At 34.8% G+C, this 20,721-nt stretch overlaps 2 protein-coding genes across 5 annotated transcripts; one reads left to right on the top strand and one right to left on the bottom strand.

Moving 5' to 3' along the window:
* Nucleotides 1-574: 574 nt before the first annotated feature.
* LOC136417507 (natterin-4-like) lies at nt 575-7,193 on the bottom strand. Of its 2 annotated transcripts, none has more exons than XM_066403223.1 (4): nt 7,100-7,193; nt 3,291-3,493; nt 2,270-2,413; nt 575-729 (listed from the first exon to the last, which is right to left on the bottom strand). In XM_066403223.1, exons 1-4 carry the CDS (start codon nt 7,104-7,106, stop codon nt 640-642), a joined length of 444 nt encoding a protein of 147 aa, XP_066259320.1. In that variant the 5' UTR covers nt 7,107-7,193; the 3' UTR covers nt 575-639. The 2 variants fall into 2 exon arrangements, with proteins under 2 accessions (XP_066259320.1, XP_066259319.1); XM_066403222.1 differs by lacking the exon at nt 7,100-7,193 and adding an exon at nt 6,043-6,070.
* Nucleotides 7,194-7,952: 759 nt separating this feature from the next.
* Nucleotides 7,953-20,424, top strand: LOC136417430 (neuroglobin-like). Of its 3 annotated transcripts, XM_066403109.1 has the most exons (5): nt 7,953-8,123; nt 13,594-13,847; nt 13,898-14,093; nt 18,191-18,422; nt 18,478-20,424. In XM_066403109.1, the coding sequence occupies exons 3-5, from the start codon at nt 13,903-13,905 to the stop codon at nt 18,622-18,624; spliced, it is 570 nt and encodes a 189-aa protein (XP_066259206.1). In that variant the 5' UTR covers nt 7,953-8,123; nt 13,594-13,847; nt 13,898-13,902; the 3' UTR covers nt 18,625-20,424. The 3 variants fall into 3 exon arrangements, with proteins under 3 accessions (XP_066259206.1, XP_066259204.1, XP_066259205.1); XM_066403107.1 differs by having other exon boundaries at nt 7,954-8,123; nt 13,594-14,093; XM_066403108.1 differs by lacking the exon at nt 7,953-8,123 and adding an exon at nt 11,497-11,515 and having other exon boundaries at nt 13,594-14,093.
* Nucleotides 20,425-20,721: the final 297 nt, after the last annotated feature.

Raw genomic sequence — 20,721 nt, 5'->3', positions numbered from 1 at the left:
AAACATTCCAATTGGGAAATAATGTAATCGACCGTTTGGAAACTTTCTATTCACGTTTTTTCCATTTTGCTTGTCTTTCATCTTCCAGTTCCATGTTTTTCTTGCAATTTTGCTACGTTTGGACACGTAACTCAAGGCATACACAGGAGATTGTACATAATTGCATGCTCTCTTGCCTCTTCCTGTTTTACGACGATTCTTGATTCGGTATTTTACTCTGCCCCTTTTAGAAATAAGGTAAAAGGTCTACCACTGAGATTAACCACCACTGAAAAACATAACTTTATCTCCCCTCAACCGACGCTCTATCTCTTATTGTTCCCATAATCCGTATGTTGGACGTTGCATTTAGGACACCCTGTAAGGAAGGCTCTACTAATTTTGGGGGCACTTGAAATGACTTAACGATCTTTCGCATTTGTTGCTGAAGAACCTCATGAAAGGAAAAGAGAAGTTTTTTCTAATGCTTGAAAATGCTCGACATACGAATTTTTATTAATTGCAGCGCAATTTAGGAATGTGATGAAATTAAGTAAATAATGAAATCTGGGGGCAATCAGTAGTATAAAATGTTGATTAACAGTACAGAAATTTATTAAACATCATATAATTTACGTTCTATAGGAGCAATCTTTTTTTTTAACTTCTCAGCACAAGCACCTCATAGGAGGAATGTGCGTTCTCGTTCCCATTAAACGGGACATAACAGACACCATGACTGGGTTGAATCTGAAAATAAACAAGAATTATGTAATAATTATCAATTAAAGTTCTTATCCCTAAACGTATCTTTATGGGGTGTAATGAACCATGGATGAAAACCATGGAAAAATTACACTCCAAAACACGTAAAGAAGGTCGCAACTAGCACGAATCGGACACAGATATGTATGTCAGATTGGTATTCCTTAGGTAGAAAAAAAAACAAACACAAATCTAGGTAGTACTTCTTTACTCTTTCCAAATCGGGAATTGAATGAATCTCCCATACAATGCGTGGAAGTCACCCCAAGGGCATCTATTTTTCTCTCAAGAACAGACATCCAACCTTCCACATTCTCCACATGCTTTCATCCCCTAATCATTGTCTTCACACCTCCATATGTTTTCGACGAGATGATGAACAGACCTTCCTTATCTTTTACCGCAAATGATCTATTTTAACTAGTACAAGTTTCCTTTTCGCACGTAGAAAGTTCCATTTTCAACGTGCAACAGGGCGTCAGCAGGTGCCTTTGACATACTGTATATGAAAAGAGATAACCCACAACACTATCTTTATGAGACATCATGTTTTTTACACTTACGTTAAACGATTTGATAAGCAACCCTGTATCACTTTCTTTATGAAAGTTCACATGTATATACAGGGTGACCCGTTTTTGATGGGATTAGAAAATTTCGCTTAGAAATAAAGATATTGCAAAGTGGTTTACGCAAAAATGTGCTACTTTTTCAAGAAATAAATCACAGTATAAAGTTTTTCATAGGTCTCTTTGTCTCTGTAATACAGAGTGAAATTGAAATTGTTACATTTTGGCACTGTTTCTGTAATTTTTTTATTTAAAAGAACTTTATAATTTGATTTAGCTATATCAGACAAAGAAATTGTGTTTCTAAATAAATATACATTTTACTTATGTTATAACATTGCCCTTAGGTTTCCATATAAGAGGAAAACGCATAGGCGTAACCTGAGGTACATCACATCTCAAAAATGGTTAGTTCAGGTTAGTTCAGGTTAGATAATATCTTAGATCTTATATTATCACTGAATTCTACGCAAAAAATTTATGAGAATCCGTTTTCAAAATTACAAAGTTCTTTTAGATAAAAAAAGTTACACAAAGGATTCCGAAATGTAACAACTCCAATTTCACTCTGTATTACAGATACAAAGAGGCCCATGAAAAACCTGTTTACACCATGATTTATTTCTCGAAAAAGTAGCACTGTATTGCGTAAACCATATTTAAGTTATCTCTAAGCGAGATTTCTTAATAATTCACTCAAAAAATGGTACATATGTCGGAAAAACCGAAAATAAATTATTAAGACTTCCTGAAATTTTGATTAAATATTTAATATACATTTCTGATAAATAAGATATCGAATTCAAGGTTTTTGATAAATCAAATAAACCCATGGGGTATTTGTAATAATTGGCAGGAAAACGTGGAACGAATAGCGTAAAGAGGAATTTTATGGGTTTCCGGTGATTTCACATTATCAAATGTTGATCTAAAAATTTATAATTTAAACAATTTACCTTTCCGACTGAAAGGGCTCCATCATGGTGGACCCTACCAATATATAGAGATTCTCCATCAGATGTCTTTCCTCCTTCAACTGCGCCTGGTGGAATGTGTCCTCCAGAACTGGGCACCCAGTCAAATCTTTGTTCACACAAAATCTATTTGAAGAAAATATTACTATAAACTATTACTAATATTAGAAATTTTTATTAAAAGAAAATATGGAATAAACGTTTTTGTCTATGAGCTGAGGTGAACATAACCACCATCTTTATTAGGACTTTTTGAAATAATTGTTGCATACTTGAATGTTATTTTTAAGTCCAGAAAAATCATATTTTTGTTTTGTGGCAGGTTGGTAGTTTAATGGAAAAAAAAATCAAATAAAAAAGGACTAAAAATTATTTATTACCCACAGGTTTATCGACTATACGAGAAAATTCTGAAATTTTCAAATAAGCTATGAGTAGTTACTTTTCGAAGATATAAATAGAGGTCATTAATTTTTTTTCCAGAATTTGCAAACAACTCATACTGTTTAATGCAAAGTCATAAATTTGGTAAACTTACTACTGAAATTTTTCTAGCTCGTGTCCAATAATAATTTTTATCGATAAATCGTCATCGGTTGTCCTTTAATCTTTAAGTATCCCAAAAACACCTTTTTAAAATATGAATTTATTGTTAAGAAAACAAAGTTGGAACATTGGATGAAAGATTTCATTAAATGGTGCTAATCTAGAGCCACTACGAGTAGATAGAGTACCGAAAAATGCCTTTATTCGGACTCTAAAATTCTTCAAAAGTCCAACATTATGTTCTTTTATTTATACCAAAAAGATCTATAAGAAAAATCTTCCAGAATTCTGGATTGAACAATATTCCAAAATTCTTGATTGAAGAATATTCCAAAATTCTGGATTGAAGAATCTTCCAGAGTTATGAATTGAAGAATCTTCCAGAGTTCTGAATTGAAGAATCTTACAAAATTCTGAATGGAATTCTCCATCAACAAGTATCATGTATCCTTTTTACCTGATAATGGTCTTTAGGATGTTCAGCTCCACCATAAGCAACATAGGCGACTTGTTTCTCGGGGATGACTTTTGCAGGTATCCAGTCTCCTTCGTGGAAAGCCCTTCCCACGTATATTTGAGTGCCATCAATGTCGTGGCCTCCGTGAAGGGCTGTGGAGGGAACAATCCCACTTCGAGCAAAAGTGTCTACCCAATAGTATGCTGAAGAGATGAAAAAAATGATTAAAAATAAAGGAAACTAGAAAAACCTATTTACAAACATGTGGAATGACATGAGATGCTATAGAAAGAAATAGTTTGATTTGTGTAATTCTGCACAAGGAAGGAAGAAAGACATCAGCTGGGGTTAAAAATGGAGGTAAGTGGACCTAAAGTAAAATGAAAACACTTTTTAATAAATAGATTTGAACTGCTCCTAGAGTTTCGGGGTTGTTATAAAATTTACCGACATGTAAAATAGGAAAAATCCTTTAAAAAAAAATTTTTTTTAAAGATCTCTAGTGGCTAAAGGAAGCAATTTCGGACATAACTAACTTAACGCGAATCGTTCTATTTATTTTTGACCAAAGAATACAGGGTGATTCACGCAACTGTTTCATTAGAAACTTTTGTACTTGTAACAAATCTAAATGTTTCATATTTGGGGGTTAAACTAATATAGATATACTCTACTTTTTTTAAATATTTTGAAGGTCAAATCACTTCTGGTTATACCGGAAGTCGAGGTCAACTTCCTTATTTCACATGGAACACCCAGTATATTTTTGCATTTTTGGAATCTAGTGATTAAGCTGATTAAATTCTTATTAGGTACTCCTATACCTAAACCTAACCGTTTTGAAGATATTTTGGTGTAAAAGAAAAATCTTTCTAAAACACCATTTCTATAAAATTTAAAATTCTCAGCTATTATTGAAGCTGGCTTTACGAAAATTTGCTCACATGTTAACTAGATATGGTAGATTTGGTTAATGTGAAAAGTTTTTATAAACATCATACAGGGTATCCAAAAAACCACGTCATATTTAAAGAACTTTGATAGCAAAAAAGTCGCTTATTTCAAATGGAATACCCCATATATTTTTATATGTCTAGAATCTAAATTTAATTCCGAATCGATTACTATTAAGCATCCCTATACCTAAAATTAACGCTTTTGCTCTAATTTGCGATTTTTTAATATTGTACAATAATAATAAATAATAAATAGTAAAATTTTGTACACGTTTATTCCGGACACCCTGTATAATACCTACAAAATGGCAATCGCGACTGATTTCGTGTTGACGTGTTAAGCTATCTGACAATAGAATTTTTAATTAACTAAAAAAACTACTTTAGAACTCGAATTAAATTCTTTTTCAGTTAATTGTTTTCATTTATTTAGTTTTTAGTTATTTAATTATCGCATATTAGCCATATGGGTGAATAAGGGCAGACATTTTGATTGTCCATGTCTGTCCAGCTGTGATTCGTCGTTAAACCTCGGACCAATTAAGACCGGATTTGGCTACGGGATTGGGAGGCAGACGAAATGAAAATTCGGTATAATGATCTAGTCAAGAATTGTAAAAAAACAATTTTAGTAGACTCTGTTTTAGATTTCATGGATGAATTTCCTCAAATAAGGTGCAAAGATAATAAAAAAACAAGCAATGGGAAAAGTCAATAAACAGCCAGGGTTATGTAATAAACTGGAGGTATTATCTTTATTTGCAATGGCTAATTATCTACGATAACTTATCGAAATATCATGGAAAAATGTTCTTTTTAAACGGTTATGAAGTGTTTACAGTTGTTTATGTTATGCATTTAGTTATCATCTGCTTGTGTAACTAGGGCCGTAGAAAATTTAATTTAAATTAAGTGTAATTAAAGTCTAATTAAAAGAAATGCGAGGGGAAATTCCCCTTTCTAGCAACCCCTTTGGGGAGCAGGTATTGCGCGACCCTAGATAGGATCGCTGCATGTAATAAAAGGCGAGGTGTGGACCAACAGTCTCATGAGACTTAAGTAATTATTAATCAACCTCTTTTGTCCTTACATAAGTTAAATCACTCATTAAACCACAGTCGTAGCAGCAGTACGTAATTACATTTATAAAAAAACTTCGGACTAATTAAATTTAAAATTAAGTTAGTTTTAATTATAATTTTGGACCTACATGTGTAGTTCGTGGGATCATTCCTGGGATAAGCCTGGAGACGATACAACGGAATATAGAGACAATTAAACTAAACTAAAGTAGGTGTGGTAGTTCCTTGTCTGCAAATGATTTAAACTCGTAATTTTGTTCCACACACATGCGGTTTGGGTGCTATAAGACGCGGAACATTTGCAGAGTAATACTGAAGAATTGGGAAAACGATAAAGGAAAATCATAGGGTATTCCCGTAATCTGACGGAAATAAGAAGTCGTGTGTAGAAAGTCGTGGAAAATGTACAAAACTTAAATGGCATTAAGTGTAAGGGAGAACGGAGAGCACATTACGGTAGGCAAGAATTAAAATTATATATATTTAAATAAACATAATATGAGTAAGAAAAGAAAAAAATAAATATGAAATAAAATTATATATACAGGGTGTTTTCAAAGTTCAGTCATTTATTTTAACAGCCGATAGGACTCTTAAAGAGAAGCTGGTTTACAAAAAATTGTTTATATAAAAGTTGCAGAATAACAGAGTTAAATAATATTAGATTGTAAGCTCCAAGTTGCAATAAAAATTAAAAAATAATGCTATGCTCACCGGTAAAAAGCATTCTGTTCTACAAAAATTGTTCAAAATTGTCACCATTTGTTCGGTTAATGCAGTCTTGCTCGGCGTACCCATGAGTGACTACATGCATCAAAAATAAAATCCCGATGTTCCACGAATAACATCACAAGCATTTTCAATGCGGTGTTGTAGTTCTTCCACATTATTTACTTATCCATAGTGATAAACTAACTGTTTTAAATAGCCTCATAGAAAAAGTCGCAGGGCGTCAGATCTGGGGAACGTGCAGGCCGAGAAATGGGTCCATTTCGTTCCATCTATCTATTAGGAAACTCATTGTTTAAGTATTCGCGAACTCCTCTTTTAAATTCCAATTTTTCTAAATAATTGTTAATAATTGCTTTATTCTGCAATTTTTATATAAACAATTTTTGGTAAATTGACTTTTCTTTACGAGTTCTACCAGCTATTAAAATAAGCGACTCAACTTTGAGAACACCCTGTATAATGATAATATATAAAAAATATAATAAAAACAAATTAAAGAAATAAATAAATGCGTTGATAAGCTTTCAATTCAGCAACCCCTTTTGAATTTACCTATTTTAACGTACATTTTTTTTCGCCCTCACTGCATTCCGGTCAATAATATCTACAAAATTTTTATGGAAATTTAAATTCACACCTTCTACCCATCATATTTTTATTGACCTGAATATCTTGTATTCCTGAGTTATTATACGTAGGTACATATAACAAAATAAATAATACGCAGGTTATCTATCACTCAGGCAATTAATTGAAAAACACGTTTTAATCGTTATTTAGAACAATTTAGAGGGACCTTTTTCGTGTTTAATCGATTGAGGTAATATTTGTTGTAATTTGACAGATATTCATCGAAAAGTATAACTAAGAGTTTTGTGTTACTTTTTATTTTATTTATTTATTTTTTAAAATTTATACTATTTATTTGGCTACTCGTAGGAGAAAATATAGTAATGTCTTACGTAGATTTAATAAATTTTCTGATGAAAACTGTACTTCCGTTAACTTTAAAAATGTATTTAACAACATAAAAACTTACCAGCCATGTCCGTAAATTATTGCTTTCACCTTTACTTTATCATAAGTCTAACGTTCCTGATCTATAAACATCATAGGTGCTATATATAATAAACTTATCTTATCAGTTTGAATAATACAAAGAATGAGCGGTTTATTGGTGTTTAAATAGTCCTATGCATCATCTTATACAGGTTGTATTTTGGTTCAATCGGAACTATGAGTGTTACGAAGTCGGTATATTAGACCGAAAAATTTGCGCCTTGCGGAGCTTATCGAGGAAACCCTTAAGGCCGCCACATTTTCAATAGTTTCCGGGATATTAACAAATTTCCTCTGTGACAACTAGTTCTCACATTTCTCCAGCTATTCCTAAATAAATTGTCCCCTTATTGAGCTTCACAAGGGGAATCTTCTGTCTCGCTTAACGAACTCTGCAACTCTCACCGTTCCGGAGATAGCGACATTGGGCATACCTGAAATAATCCCTTTTATAGACCGACTTGAAGTGCGTGGGACTACATTAAAAAAGAGTAAGGAAATCGGCATTTCACTCCCTGGATATATTTTATCTAGGCGGCATAAATTCGCCCTGTGCTTTAAAGCTGGATCAACTGAAAGCCTTGCCATAAGTTGACTAATTTACATTATACGTATCGAGTTTCGGAGACTCTCTTTGCTCGAAGAAGAGAAAGGAATACATTTATCCAAAGTTTCGGAGCTCTTTATTCATAAAATATGTGTTTACTCATAGAGTGTTATGTAAATCAATCCAATCACCCTCATAGGAAGCCTAAAACATCGCCCATGCCTACGCATATTTATCAGGCCAAAGCGCATGTCGGGAAAATATCCGGCCAGCAGGCTGGATTTTCCTCGGAAAATCGGCAGTTTTCCGAAGCGACTCGCTCCTTTGTACGATAAGTTTCCATCTTTTCCACGATAAATCGTGGCACTGACGCGTTTGAGTGGTTTAGAAGTGTGTCGTCGACGAACGATGGAAATGTAAATGCTAACGTCCATCTTCGATCACTCACTCTTCCTGGGTAACGTTTCCACCTTTCAATGCTTTTAAATGTGCTGCGAACACTCTACTTATTTTTATATCTCAATTTCCACCCCAATTGCAAATGACGTTGCCCTAAGGCCTCACTCGGCATAATCCACTTTCGGCGCTTCCATTGTTGTGTCCATTACGATTATCTTCCGCGGACTTGTAATTTGGGTCATGGTCAGTTAAAAATGTGCGTCCATAATAAATTTTTTTAATTTGGGGCGAAATTTTGTTTGCAACTGATTATTTAGGGAAAGCTGGAAAAAATAAGTAGGTCAAGCAGATAGGAGCAGATTCTTCCAGCGGAAATTAATGGGACTTTCTCATCATCGACTTTAGTTGTGCCATTTTTCATTAGAGTTTGAGTGGAAGGGGTGCTCTCGAGGCTTGTCGAGATTCTTCATTATTTTTTCTTATTTTGATTAAAAAAGCTGAACTTGATTAAACCGACGAAACTTTGTTTAATTAATTGATTAATTTGTAATTTTTCTCAGTGCTCTCTCTTTTTCTCTTTTTTCTTCAAATTTTTTAAACAATTGCTCTTTTTTTAGCAACATTTCTAAAAATGTTTAATATCAAAGTACATTTTTTTGATACATGGGAACACATGCGTCGAATTAAAAGCGAAGCTACAGATTACTACTACGTGTCGGACTCAGCATTAGTGCTGAAAATAGCGCTAACGTGTAATCGGAAATTATTAAACAAGCCTTTCTCCCTCAGGTACTTAATTTTTATACGTTTTTCGCCCACATCAACTCAATTACGATGCTTAAGGATAGGAATAACTCACTTAGCTTGATATTTTCATGCATCTATTTAGTACCTACTTGACTTTAAGCGGTTTTCCCAGAGCATTACTTGACTTGATATTACGTATTTTCAATTTGCTTGATACTTAAATTTAGGGTCCCTCACTTCGTGTCTCCTAATAATCCTTCTAAATCCCCCCTAGACTCATGGCAAATGCAGGCATTGCAATTTTTATGAGTCTTGGGGAGATTTAGAGAGATTATCTGCGGTCGAAATAGGGTGGAACACAATTTAATAATAGAAAATAGCGGTTTGCCCTTTTCTATTTTAGTTCCAGAAGGCCCATTATAGCATCATTTTTAAACCTTCAAAAAACTGATATTGGAAACGTTTTTCGCTATTTCAGGAAATTTAAAAGAGCTTTCAGTCCTTTAAAATCGGGAAAACGGAAAACTTCGCACTAAATTATTTCTGAAACTGTTTGTAAAAAGATATAAAATGTGCGCCGTGGGAATTGCGCAAAGTCGGAAATATAACACAAAAGAATGATACTATTGAGGATAGCTGAGTTCAGAATATATCATTTTGGAATATCATGATTTTTTTGGGGCACCCTGTATAACATAATTTTAAAATATGCATGGCCCTTTGTTCTACTACCCTAACTTACGTTACTTACCTCTAATTCTAGTTCTAAAACAGATATTATTGGGACTCCCTGTATATTTTGAAAGTTCCTGGCAGATCTGCGAGAGAAATCACAAAAAAATTTCGTTTATTTTGACATCTTAAAGAATTTTCAATAAAGTTCAAAACTGGGAAGAAGTAGATTTGGGCAGTTCAGGGTGGTTCTCCGATAGTATAAAAGAGCATTAAAAATGTAGTTTTTTGAATCGCTCCGTATATTTAAAATTGTTCTAAGCCTAAACATCAGTTTCCATTTCATACTTACATTTTCCATTTAAGCTGTTCCACTATCTCTAGATTTCGAGATCATTGCTGTAAGGACAATGGAACCTGGGACACCCTGTATATTTTTTAATTCTTGGCAGATCGGAAAAATAAGAGAAATCACCAACGGGTTTCGTATATTCTGAAAATTTAAAGTATTCTCAACAAAATTTAAAAGTTAGAAATAGCAAATTTGGGCAATTCAGGGTGATTCTTTGAGGGTATGCAAGAGCAAAAAAATTACCTTTTTTGAGCCACCTCGTACATTTAAAATTATGCTGTGCCTATTCCTCTGCCTATAATATTAAATGCAGTAATTAATGTAATTTTTTTTTAATTTATTTTTTTCTTATTAATCATTAATATATCTATTATATTTAGTATTATTTTCAAAAACTGTTTTTATGTTTGAACCAAAGTGCGAAACTGTATTATGATATGTGATGTATCATCGTAGTCAGCAAAAAAGATGAATTCAAAAATATACAAGTTCAAAATCATACTCATAAGAAAAAGAAGGTGTTGATGGCTATTGAAAATAAAAATGCCGGATTTAAATATTAGATCGCCACATTGTAGAAAGGAAGAAGTTGCTTTGATGAAGTGTCAATAATTTCGAATTACCATTTCAAACAAACTGAGGACAAATTGAGGTCGTTTTTCCCAAATTTTTAGTTTTTTTCAAATATCTCGGAAAGTAATTGGAAATTTTCAAATTTCGAAATGGAATATTTTTGAATTTCAAATTGCGCAACTTTACCCCAATAAAACTTGGCAACCTTTAACGGTTACCGAGATTTTTATGGTGGAGCTCCAGGAGGGTCTGGTATAAATCGCCGCATTTGCGAGACTAAAAATTATAAAAGTAATAAAAAATATTAGAAACATAACGAATAATTTTTTGATACTTTTTATTACGCACCCTCCATAAACAGTGCATAAATCAACCAAACTTCTCTTTTTTAAAACTTAGTAATTTATCTATTTTGGAAATCCCTTCAGATTTGTACGCATTCGACATACCCTGAGCACAAACATATGTGATGATGGATTTCTCTAGCCTGGATCGGGTCTAAAGAGTAAGACGTTTTGTTGGGGGCATTAGGGAGATAGTGCAAAGACCGCTGTAATTGATGATCGTTCAGGTTCCTCACGAAGCACCCAGAAAAGTCTCATTTTTCTTATAGCAAATACCGTCGCTTGATTATACGTATTAAGCCACCTTGCTGTGGCGCTCTTCTCGTTAATTCTTACATGAAGTATACGTAATTTTTAGAAAATGTACCTCAGCTCTGTTTTCCCTTATGAAACACAAGTTTAAATATTGCACTCGACCTTCTTATTTTACATCGTCATCGCCCCAACTTGGGAGCTGGCCATAAATTGTTAAATTTGGCTGGAGGACTGTGGCTGAGGGGCTCTCTCCGTTCTCAGTCGTAAAACTTTTTCCAGCCCCCACATGCATTAAAGTCGCTTATTTTCTTACCACATAATGTCGGTTCCTCAGTAAGTGCTTCGTGACAAATTGCTCATCAATGCAATTTATCGTAGCTTTTTTGCATTTCACGCCAGGACTCGCTAAATACGCGACAACCTTATAAGTCGCCACTTACGTAGGGGGATCTCAATAATTGTATGTTAAGCAAATATTTGATTAGCGGCTTCCGATTTCCTTTATTGGTGAGTTTTTCTTGTGAGTAATGACTTGGCAATTACCGGTAATAAAATATGCTTCCTTGGATAAAGCATTAACAGGGGAGGGCGCGCCGATAAAAGTAGTCAATGGGGATGAAACTTCCCCGATCCTGAGAGTGGTCTGCGCTCAAAATTGGCTGGGGGTGTCGTACGAAAGTACTGACCCTGATAATGAGCCTATGCCCAAAAACACCTGATTAAAAACGCAACCATTTAAAGCGCTGCCTACGTGATCCTCTAAACAATAGTGGAGACACTACTTAAGTACTACTTGCGTATAAGTAATATTATTAACATTAAAATATTTATTATTCACTTCCTAATGGGATATCAAATCACGGTCTTCTACAGTCTTAAGCGAATTGTTATTTTTAGTTGTGCCTGTGCACCGTGGCGAGGTACGACTTTTACGACATCCAGTATTATAATAATCAATGCATATTTCGTTTTTTTGTTAAACACTTCGGAGTCGCCTGAACGTAAGTAGATGGATTTATTTGGTAGCGCGGACTGGAAAGTCTTGGAAGGCCGCAAATTGTCTTTCCGAAACCCTGGGGTAAGGGTAATAGGGATTGTCGAGCACCTAATAGTAGCTAAAATGGTTTATTTTTCTGTCGTCCAAGACCACCCAAGGCTTTTCAGTCCATATTTCGGAAAAGAAATTTCACCTGTAGGATATAAGTGGTTTTCCACCTCGGCAATTCCACATTTCTTATTAAAAATTAAATTCAGAGCTGATCTATGGATCAATGCGGGGTATATTTCAAAATCATAGCGAAATGTTTGTACTGAGCGACTCGAAAAGTGCGGCAATCTAAACCCCCGTTCTTTTTAATGGAACATAGTTGGTATTTTTATTTCTATCTCCTTAAATGGCGCACCCTATATCTTATCGGTTTTTTGAAATATTTAAGAAATTTACAATATTTTTGCGCAGCACCTAAATCCATTTCTTGTAGACATATTGGTCACCAAATAAAAAGAACGAAAATTTACTTTTTGCACCACCGGACGATAAAGACAATTTTACGCTACGTGCCAGTTATTATTAACCGCAACGTGTCATTATTCCCTTGAGAGCAGGCATATTGTCGGATTTACATATGTATACAGGATGGCTCAAAAAGTGTAATAGCAATCTAAAACCGCGTTATTTTAAATGGAGCACACTCAATATTTCGATCTCTTTGTCTTTTGAAATGTTACGAGTAGAATGTGAAATGACACTTGACAATTCTAAACTATACTTGACACTTTCTGAATTAAGTACATTTAATTCTCTTAAATACACTTGACACTTTCAGAATTTGGTACAACTGACTCTCTGAATTACACTTGATACTTTCTGGATTAAGTACATGTGACTATGTTAAATTGCACTTGACACTTTCAGAATTAGGTACATTTGACTCTCTGAATTACACTTGATACTTTCTGAATGAGGTACATGTGACTATACTGGACTGCACTTGACACTTTCAGAATTAGGTAGATCTGACTCTCTGAATTACACTTGACACTTTCTGGATGAAGTACATGTGACTGTACTTGACACTTTCAGAATTAGGTACATCTGACTAAATTACACTTGATACTTTCTGAATGAGGTACATATGACTATACTGGATTGCACTTGACACTTTCTGAATTAGGCACATTTAACTCTTTGAATTACGCTTTGCGAATTATAGAGTAAGAAAGGGAAGTGTTGCATCCTGAAATCGACGAGCAGTTATAGTCAACATATCAAAGTAAGTTAAGTTTACCAAATTCCACGTATTCGCATTAGAAAACATCTGGTCTGCCAGAACCGACATAACAAAACCGCAATTAACGTAAATATTTGAACCATTTCTGAGGTCGTAAGTAAACTTGCTAATTATCGAACAGTACTAAAATACCTAAAATATATTACGTAACATTCTCCGAGGCGCACCTTTGCGATAGCCAGAAATAGACGTTTTATTGGTTAACGCTTTTATGTAGGTTACATCGAGCCCTTTTTCAAGAATACGTCTATTTCGTTACAACAAGCATTAATTGAATCCTTAATCCTCTTGCAGATGCCCAATTGAAATATGGATTTCACCATGGACGTAACGTCGGCCATACACTGTCGGTACAAAGTGCTAATGATTAAAACAACCTACAACGAACTACACGCAAGTTTTCAACACAAGGACGCTTCTATTTCCTGCCATGCTAAAGCCAGCAGCATGGAAATGTTGTCCTAATAAGAGACCTCCAAGACCAAGACCAATAAGTTCAAATGTCCATATAGTCCCAGCGTAAACGAACTTTAAACGGGGTTATTTCAGTGAGTGTGGTACTTGAAAATTGAAAAGTGAATTTGAAGTGTTCGAAAAGGGAAGATGGGCTGTGAATTGGGAAAATTAGCCGGGAGCGACCATAGGAACGCTGATCGGAAGTTGGAGGACCCTCCACCGCCCCAGCAGGTGGATCCCAGGTTGCCCCTGAGCGCCAAGCAGAAGTACAGCATGATGGCCTCGTGGAAAGGCATAAGCAGGGCAATGGAGAGCACTGGAGTCTGCATGTTTCTGAAGTGAGTACCATCCATACATAGAGTGTTGCATCGAAAGGGCCGCATATGGTGCCCTTCTGAAGAAGACCATTTTATACGTAAAACTGCCAACTTGTTTTAAATCAATTAGCCTGAATATTTTATGAGTATCAGAGTACCGGACGGTTATTTCCCATAAAAAATGCAGCCAACGCCACATGATTGAAATTTTAATATACTCTAGATTTGCTTGCTCCTTCCATGACGGTCACTATGTCCGCTAATTACCTTGTTTACTATCATGAAATATTGATCTTAAATTTATCCTTTTTTAGCGTATTTTATTACAATGCCCGGGCAGCGTTTGGTGCCTTTCAGGTCCGGCTGAATGGAAGTTGGTTAAGTTAGACCAGAAGTGGTGCTTGAACCATCCAAAAAAAAACAATACTGCCGTCCTAATGTAATGGTTCAAGTACCAGTTCTGCTGAACCAACTTGCATACTGCTCGGTCTCGGTCTGAAGAATTCTCCAACCAGCGACGAGGGATGGGGAAAGACGTTAAGTTAACGGCAATAATACATTTTTCATCAGTAAAATAATTTCTAATTGTGACAAAAAATACAGGACGTTCTGTTTAAAGTAAGCGAGTAATTTTACTTTCAAAACGGGCATTTTTGAAAAATTCATCCAGTTTGGAAGTTTTTTAACTGTCCACAGGTTAGAGAAAAAACGAGAGATTTTTAAGTCCATTTTTCACCTTGCCCATGGGCATCTTTTGACGCTTGCGCAAAATAGGTATTTATATCCCAAAGAGGCATCATTAAATAAAATCACTAAATAATTAAAGCAGCAATTTGTGTTTTCACCAAGAAAACACCTCAATTTTTACCTATTAATATAGATTAAGTCCCTTTTTATTTAATTTTTGTTATATTTTAATTTCTTTCCTTTCACTGCCGCTTGTCTCTCAAATTCGCAGTAATTAAAAAAAATTATAGCTTAAGCAGGAAAAGTGTTACTTTCCAGCGTGTTTGTAGCGTTAAAGGAACAATTTTTGTCAGTAGGATTTTTTTCTATATTATATGTTCTACGTCTGATGCTTCCCTATTTGAACAAAAATTAAATTACATAATTTATGATTTTTGCAACAGCGCACTGTAAGTGTGTCATAAATTTCATGTACGACTGAAATTGCACTAGATTGCAGTAAATCCGCTCTTTTCTACTTTTGAGTGAAAAATTTCTTGGCAAACTAGTTTTGCCGGCAAAAAACGCTACCAAGATGTAAAGCTTATTAAGTAAAAACGGCAAAGAGTACAGCAAAAAATGGCATAAGATCAAACAAATACTCTTTTGATATATTCAAAACAAGTTTGATCTCAAAAGTTTTTGAATATCTCTCCACTGGGTAAAAGAAGAGAAGGGTAGCCATATTTTGTCTTTTTTATCGTGCCATCTAAGGTAAATAACGTTTAGCTGCTGCAATTTACTCAGAAGATCACTGCCATTTGCCTAGTTTCCAAGATGCCCTTCTTATAAATTCATATGATATTTACCATTTATGTCGTAAGTTTCCAACGTAACAAATTATAATATTGTTGAGAAAGTTGTTGGTTTTAGCTACCCATTGGCCCGACTTTAAATAAAGCAGTTGAAGGAAGCAAAGATTAAATTTAAACATTTTTAATTATGATGCACTGGGGGTAAACTAGAATTTTTATTTAGGAACAAAGCGAAACACTATTTCACTTTTATAGCCCAGTTTAGATGTAAAACTACAAAAGAAAATCCAACCAAAATTCCTGATCCAAAGAAACAATAAAACCTGCAATTAGATCTGTGAGAATAAACGAATTAAGCCAAAATGCTGCCTCAAAGTAATTTAGTGTTCCTGTTTTTACCCAAAACCGCCGTATGAAAGTGGGGAAAAAGGAAAAAGGGGAAAGTGAGAAAAAAGTAGGTAGATTCAAAACTGTTTTTACAATGGAACGAGAACAGGAAATAAGTATAAACACGTCCTGGGGCTTCAGCAAAGACTTTGCCCGCATGTCTGGGGCAAATTGAAAGGTTATCGTTTCACCCTAAGTAGTTTTTACACGCCAACCCTAAATAGATTGCCTTGAAATCTCCTAGCAAAATGAATATATATATATAATAATCTGAACTAACCTGGAAAATTTTGAATTTCACAGTTAAATTATGTATTACCTGAACTAATTTAAGAGTAAGTTATTCCACTCTACCCCACCCTCCCCTACTTTACGAAACAGAGGATAAGCAAATATTAACTTACCGTCGTCTTGTAATGTAATGAATGAACATGGTCTTTTAGTAACATTTCGATGTACGTTCCCGAGACTCATTTACATTTGATATGATACGAGAGAAACATAATGCAAATAAGAAAAGTTCGTGTTTTTTTACTACAGTTTAATTATTTCATTTTTTTAAATAATTCAATGATTTCATTTTGTTAAATAATTTAATTATTTTATTTTTTTTAATAATTTAATTATTTTATATTAATTAATTATTTTTTTGCAGATACGAAAAAACAAAATTGATTATAGTTGTTGAAAGGCGAAACGTCCAATTTCAACTTTGACGTTGATTTGACGTTTGACGTCGTAAAAGACGAAAAGTTGCATTGATTAAATGTCAATCATTTTGTCAATAATTATATGGCTAAATAAACTGAGGGAAAGGTACAAATAAAAACGAGGTTTTTCCAGAATTTCAGTATTTTTCATAAAAATCATCGGAACTTTTCAAATTGTAAAACGAGACGACCTCGCGTCTTTTATGGTTCCCGAGATCCTGACGGTGAGGTTCCAGAAACAGACACTTGGCATGTGCAGTAAATATAATGCATAAGAATGACGTAGTGTTTCGGATAATTTCTGACTCCCCTTAATGATCTGGTCATATCAACTGAACTAACATGAATGATTTTTTTTAGCATAAAGTTCCTAAATCAAATAAAGATGAGCGATATTATCAGTCATGTCACGTTCCGGTCATAGTCACATCACGATCCGGTCACAGTCACGTCAAATATCCGACAAAACACGGTCAAATAATATAAATTGGATATTTTAACTGACCACGATCGGACCGGGACCTGATTGATATGTATACAGGATGATTCAAAAGTGCAGGCCGCTACTTCAGGGGAGTGTTCTACGCATTAATATACGATGAAATTTTAAATGGCTCTTTTTCTAAATCGTTTTCTAAGGAAGTTATGACGATTTAAGAATGGGGCCGATAAAGTGGTTTTTTGACTCTAGTTAGTGAACGGGAAGTGTTGCAGTTTGGTAGATGACCATAAAATTGGATCTGGAATATTTTTACAAAAAGACCTTTTTGCGATATATAATTTTGACATGAAAAGATCGCGTTCGTAGAAAATAACCTTTTTTGCAATAAGAAGGTGCTCTCCTAAATTCGCTTAAACCTATGGTTTTCCAGAAAAATGGGTTTTAAGAAATCGCGTCCAAAATTTTATATTACAAAAGTTCTACCGAAAAATAAACGTCACGCCACTGATTATTTAAAAATTGTCTTTTTGTAAAAATATTTCAGATCCAATTTTAAAGCTATCTACCAAATTTCGACGCTTCGTTCACCAATTAGGGTCGAAAAACTGCTTCGACGGCCCCCCCTGTGAATCGTCATAACGTCCTTAAGAAACGACTTAGGAAAAAATTTCAATTTCAAATTTTTTCTTATTTATAAATATCACTAATATACCCGTGACGCGGAGGCCCGTACTTTTGAACCACCCTGTATATGGGTCGCCCTTTAACCTGAACTGAGGCGCTGACTAATCACTAAACTGAACTAGCCTGAACTTTCTTGTAACTTACCTGAACTACCCCGAAGAGAGTTTTTTGTTCCCCGAACAATTTTCCGAGATCTTGTACAAGCTAAATCCCCACGCTTCAGCTTTAATGAAAACCTGCCCGTACATTGGTGCAAAATATTCGTATCAAAAGCTTTAATGATTGTGATGTACCATGCGGAGCGTCTCTAATCTTCATTTAAAGACAAAATACGTTTTTATTGGAGCCAAAAGGGGGGAACTAAATACATAATTCAACACCGTTCTGGTGCTTAACGCATCCATGTAATTTCAGGCTTTTTGAGGAGCATGGCGAACTGCTCATGCTTTTTGAAAAATTCAAAACGCTCAAGTCTAAAGAGGAGCAGGCCACGAGTTTGGAATTAGCCGAACACGCCACGACCGTCATGAGCACATTGGATGAGGGCATCAAAGGACTTGACGACTTAGATACGTTCTTTGAGTACCTGCACCAAGTGGGGGCCAGTCATCGCAGGATACCCGGATTCAAAGGGGAGTACTTTTGGGTAAGAAAGTGCCTTTTTAATTGCGCCCTTTTTGGTGTATTTGGCTGTTTTCCAGAGGATCGAAAAGCCCTTCTTGGAGGCGGTTGAGACCACGCTAGGAGACCGTTACACGTCCAACGTAGAAAATATTTATAAACTAACGATTAAGTTTATTATAGAAACGTTGGTCAATGGATTTGATAACGCAAACGCGACAACTTGAAGATTGATAACATTCCGTTATAGACTGAATTTGACTGGAAATTGTTCGAAACTGCGTCACGCCACTGCATATTTTGTATAATCAATCCCTGTTTCTCGAGCGTTAGAAGTTTGTTGATGGTCGCCGGTACACTCAGTAATAATTTTTTTTAAATTTTGATATCATGGGGCTTCGTTGAAATGTTGATATTAATCCGTCCTATAGGATAATTGGAGAATAAATCTCGGATCAGGAGAGAACAAGGTTATCAGATCACCTCTCCTGTACACCGACCCTATACAGGGTAATTCAAAAGTACTTTGACGAATTTCAGGTTGCCACTGCTGGAATCAGTTTAAGATAGAAAGTTGTGATAAACAACTGTAATCGGTGCAGGATCTTCAGGTTTTGTTAGTACGGCACTGGTTTTGCTGCAGTCATCGTTACGAAGTACGCTACTGGTTCTCTTCAAATTATCGATTGGAAGGTTTGTTGGTACGCCACTGGTTTTCCTCCTAAAGCTTGTCAAAGTATTTTTGAATCACCGCGTTTAGCGAACATTTTTGTCAAACAGAGAACTTGTGTGTGTCAGAAAAATCTGTCAACGGTGGTGAAACTCACTTTTAAGGCTGAAGGTGAGTTGTTTCAGTCAAAATCTGTACAGTTTTGTGAATTTTCTCGATAATCCTCAGCCATAGTTTTACATAGGAATTGTACGCTTGTTTGTTTCACACGCTTTGGAAATTTGTTGTTAAAGATCTTGATAACAATAAATAATCTTGACCAGTTCATTTATCAGCAACCCAAAACTGGCAGCGTTAGTCAAAACGGACAATTTTACGTAGAATGGTAGAATCTGGAAAAATGCTCTGAAATGGTCTCTCATTGCCAGACTGCAGAGTAATTTACTACTAAAATGGCATCATCAAACAGATGAAAACTTTTTTAACAAGTTTTAATTGCCAACAACAAAGTATTGACATAAAGCATTGACATGGAAAGGAAGTTAAATCTGTCGAAAAATCCATTGAAAAACCTGATCCCTGTAGAAAGGTGATAAAGCACCAAACCATTTTTGACAAGTTGAAAGCACTCATTACGCCATTGTAAACTGATAGTAGGTCCTGTCAAATTTTTTAAGAAACCATATTAAACGTTTTTGACAAGTTCCAGACGCTCGATACGTTATTGTAAACTGACAGTAAGACCTGTCAAAATTTTTTATTAAGCCATATTAAACATTTTTGACAAGTTAAAGACATTTGACGCGTTATTGTAAACCGACAATAGAGCCTGTCAAAATTTTTCACTTGTTTCTACATGGGGAAGAACAAAGATTTGGCAATATAAAGTAAGTTCTTCGACCATTAATAAACTTTTTCTCGTGTTTCGTGTATAAATTGTCATCACCTGCGTGTTCAACTTATACATTATTCATTGTGACTGTACATACAATTTACGAATCATGATATTAAGCATCTCCCCAAAGTAACCCCCTAGTTCGAAATTGATCTTAATAACAGTTGAAGAAAATGTATTATTTTCAAAATTTGTCAATACGCCAGTTAATACTCTGTGTAGATTTTAAGGATGAAATTGATATTATTACTAGATGATTACTGTCAGTACCTCATCAGTACCTCCGTATGGAGGAGTAAGTGTAACTGTGTGTAGTTTATAGGATATCGATCTTATTACGACTTTCTGAAGGGTACAAGTGTAGCTAAACAGATTAAGATATTATATTAATGTAGCCATAAAATGGTGATTTTTTTCTAATAATAAATTAGATTACTATAAAAATAAATGTATGTTTAAATCGTTAAGGAAAGTTATTGACAAGGCACCTCATCTTTACGACCCATCAGAGAAAATAAATATTTTATAGCTCATATAACAGAGAGGATATTCACAGTATTGGAATTATCAAAAATTTTGTTTTTGCAAAAAGTGAAGCAATGAGCAAATAAAGAAAATTATAAGAGATGCTCGAAAAGTTTACTCTCCACGTTCAAACACAGCTCCGTGCACCTCTTAAATTTCACATTGAGCTTAAAACCTCCCTACTTATTTTGGTCCTTAAAGTCGCCAAGATCTACCTTTCGCAGCTTATTAATA

Source organism: Euwallacea similis, chromosome 28 (genome assembly GCF_039881205.1).
Source record: "Euwallacea similis isolate ESF13 chromosome 28, ESF131.1, whole genome shotgun sequence".
Classification (NCBI taxonomy): Eukaryota; Metazoa; Arthropoda; class Insecta; order Coleoptera; family Curculionidae; genus Euwallacea; species Euwallacea similis.
Note: the sequence above shows the minus strand (reverse complement) of the source record. Positions and strands in the feature narration are given on the sequence as shown.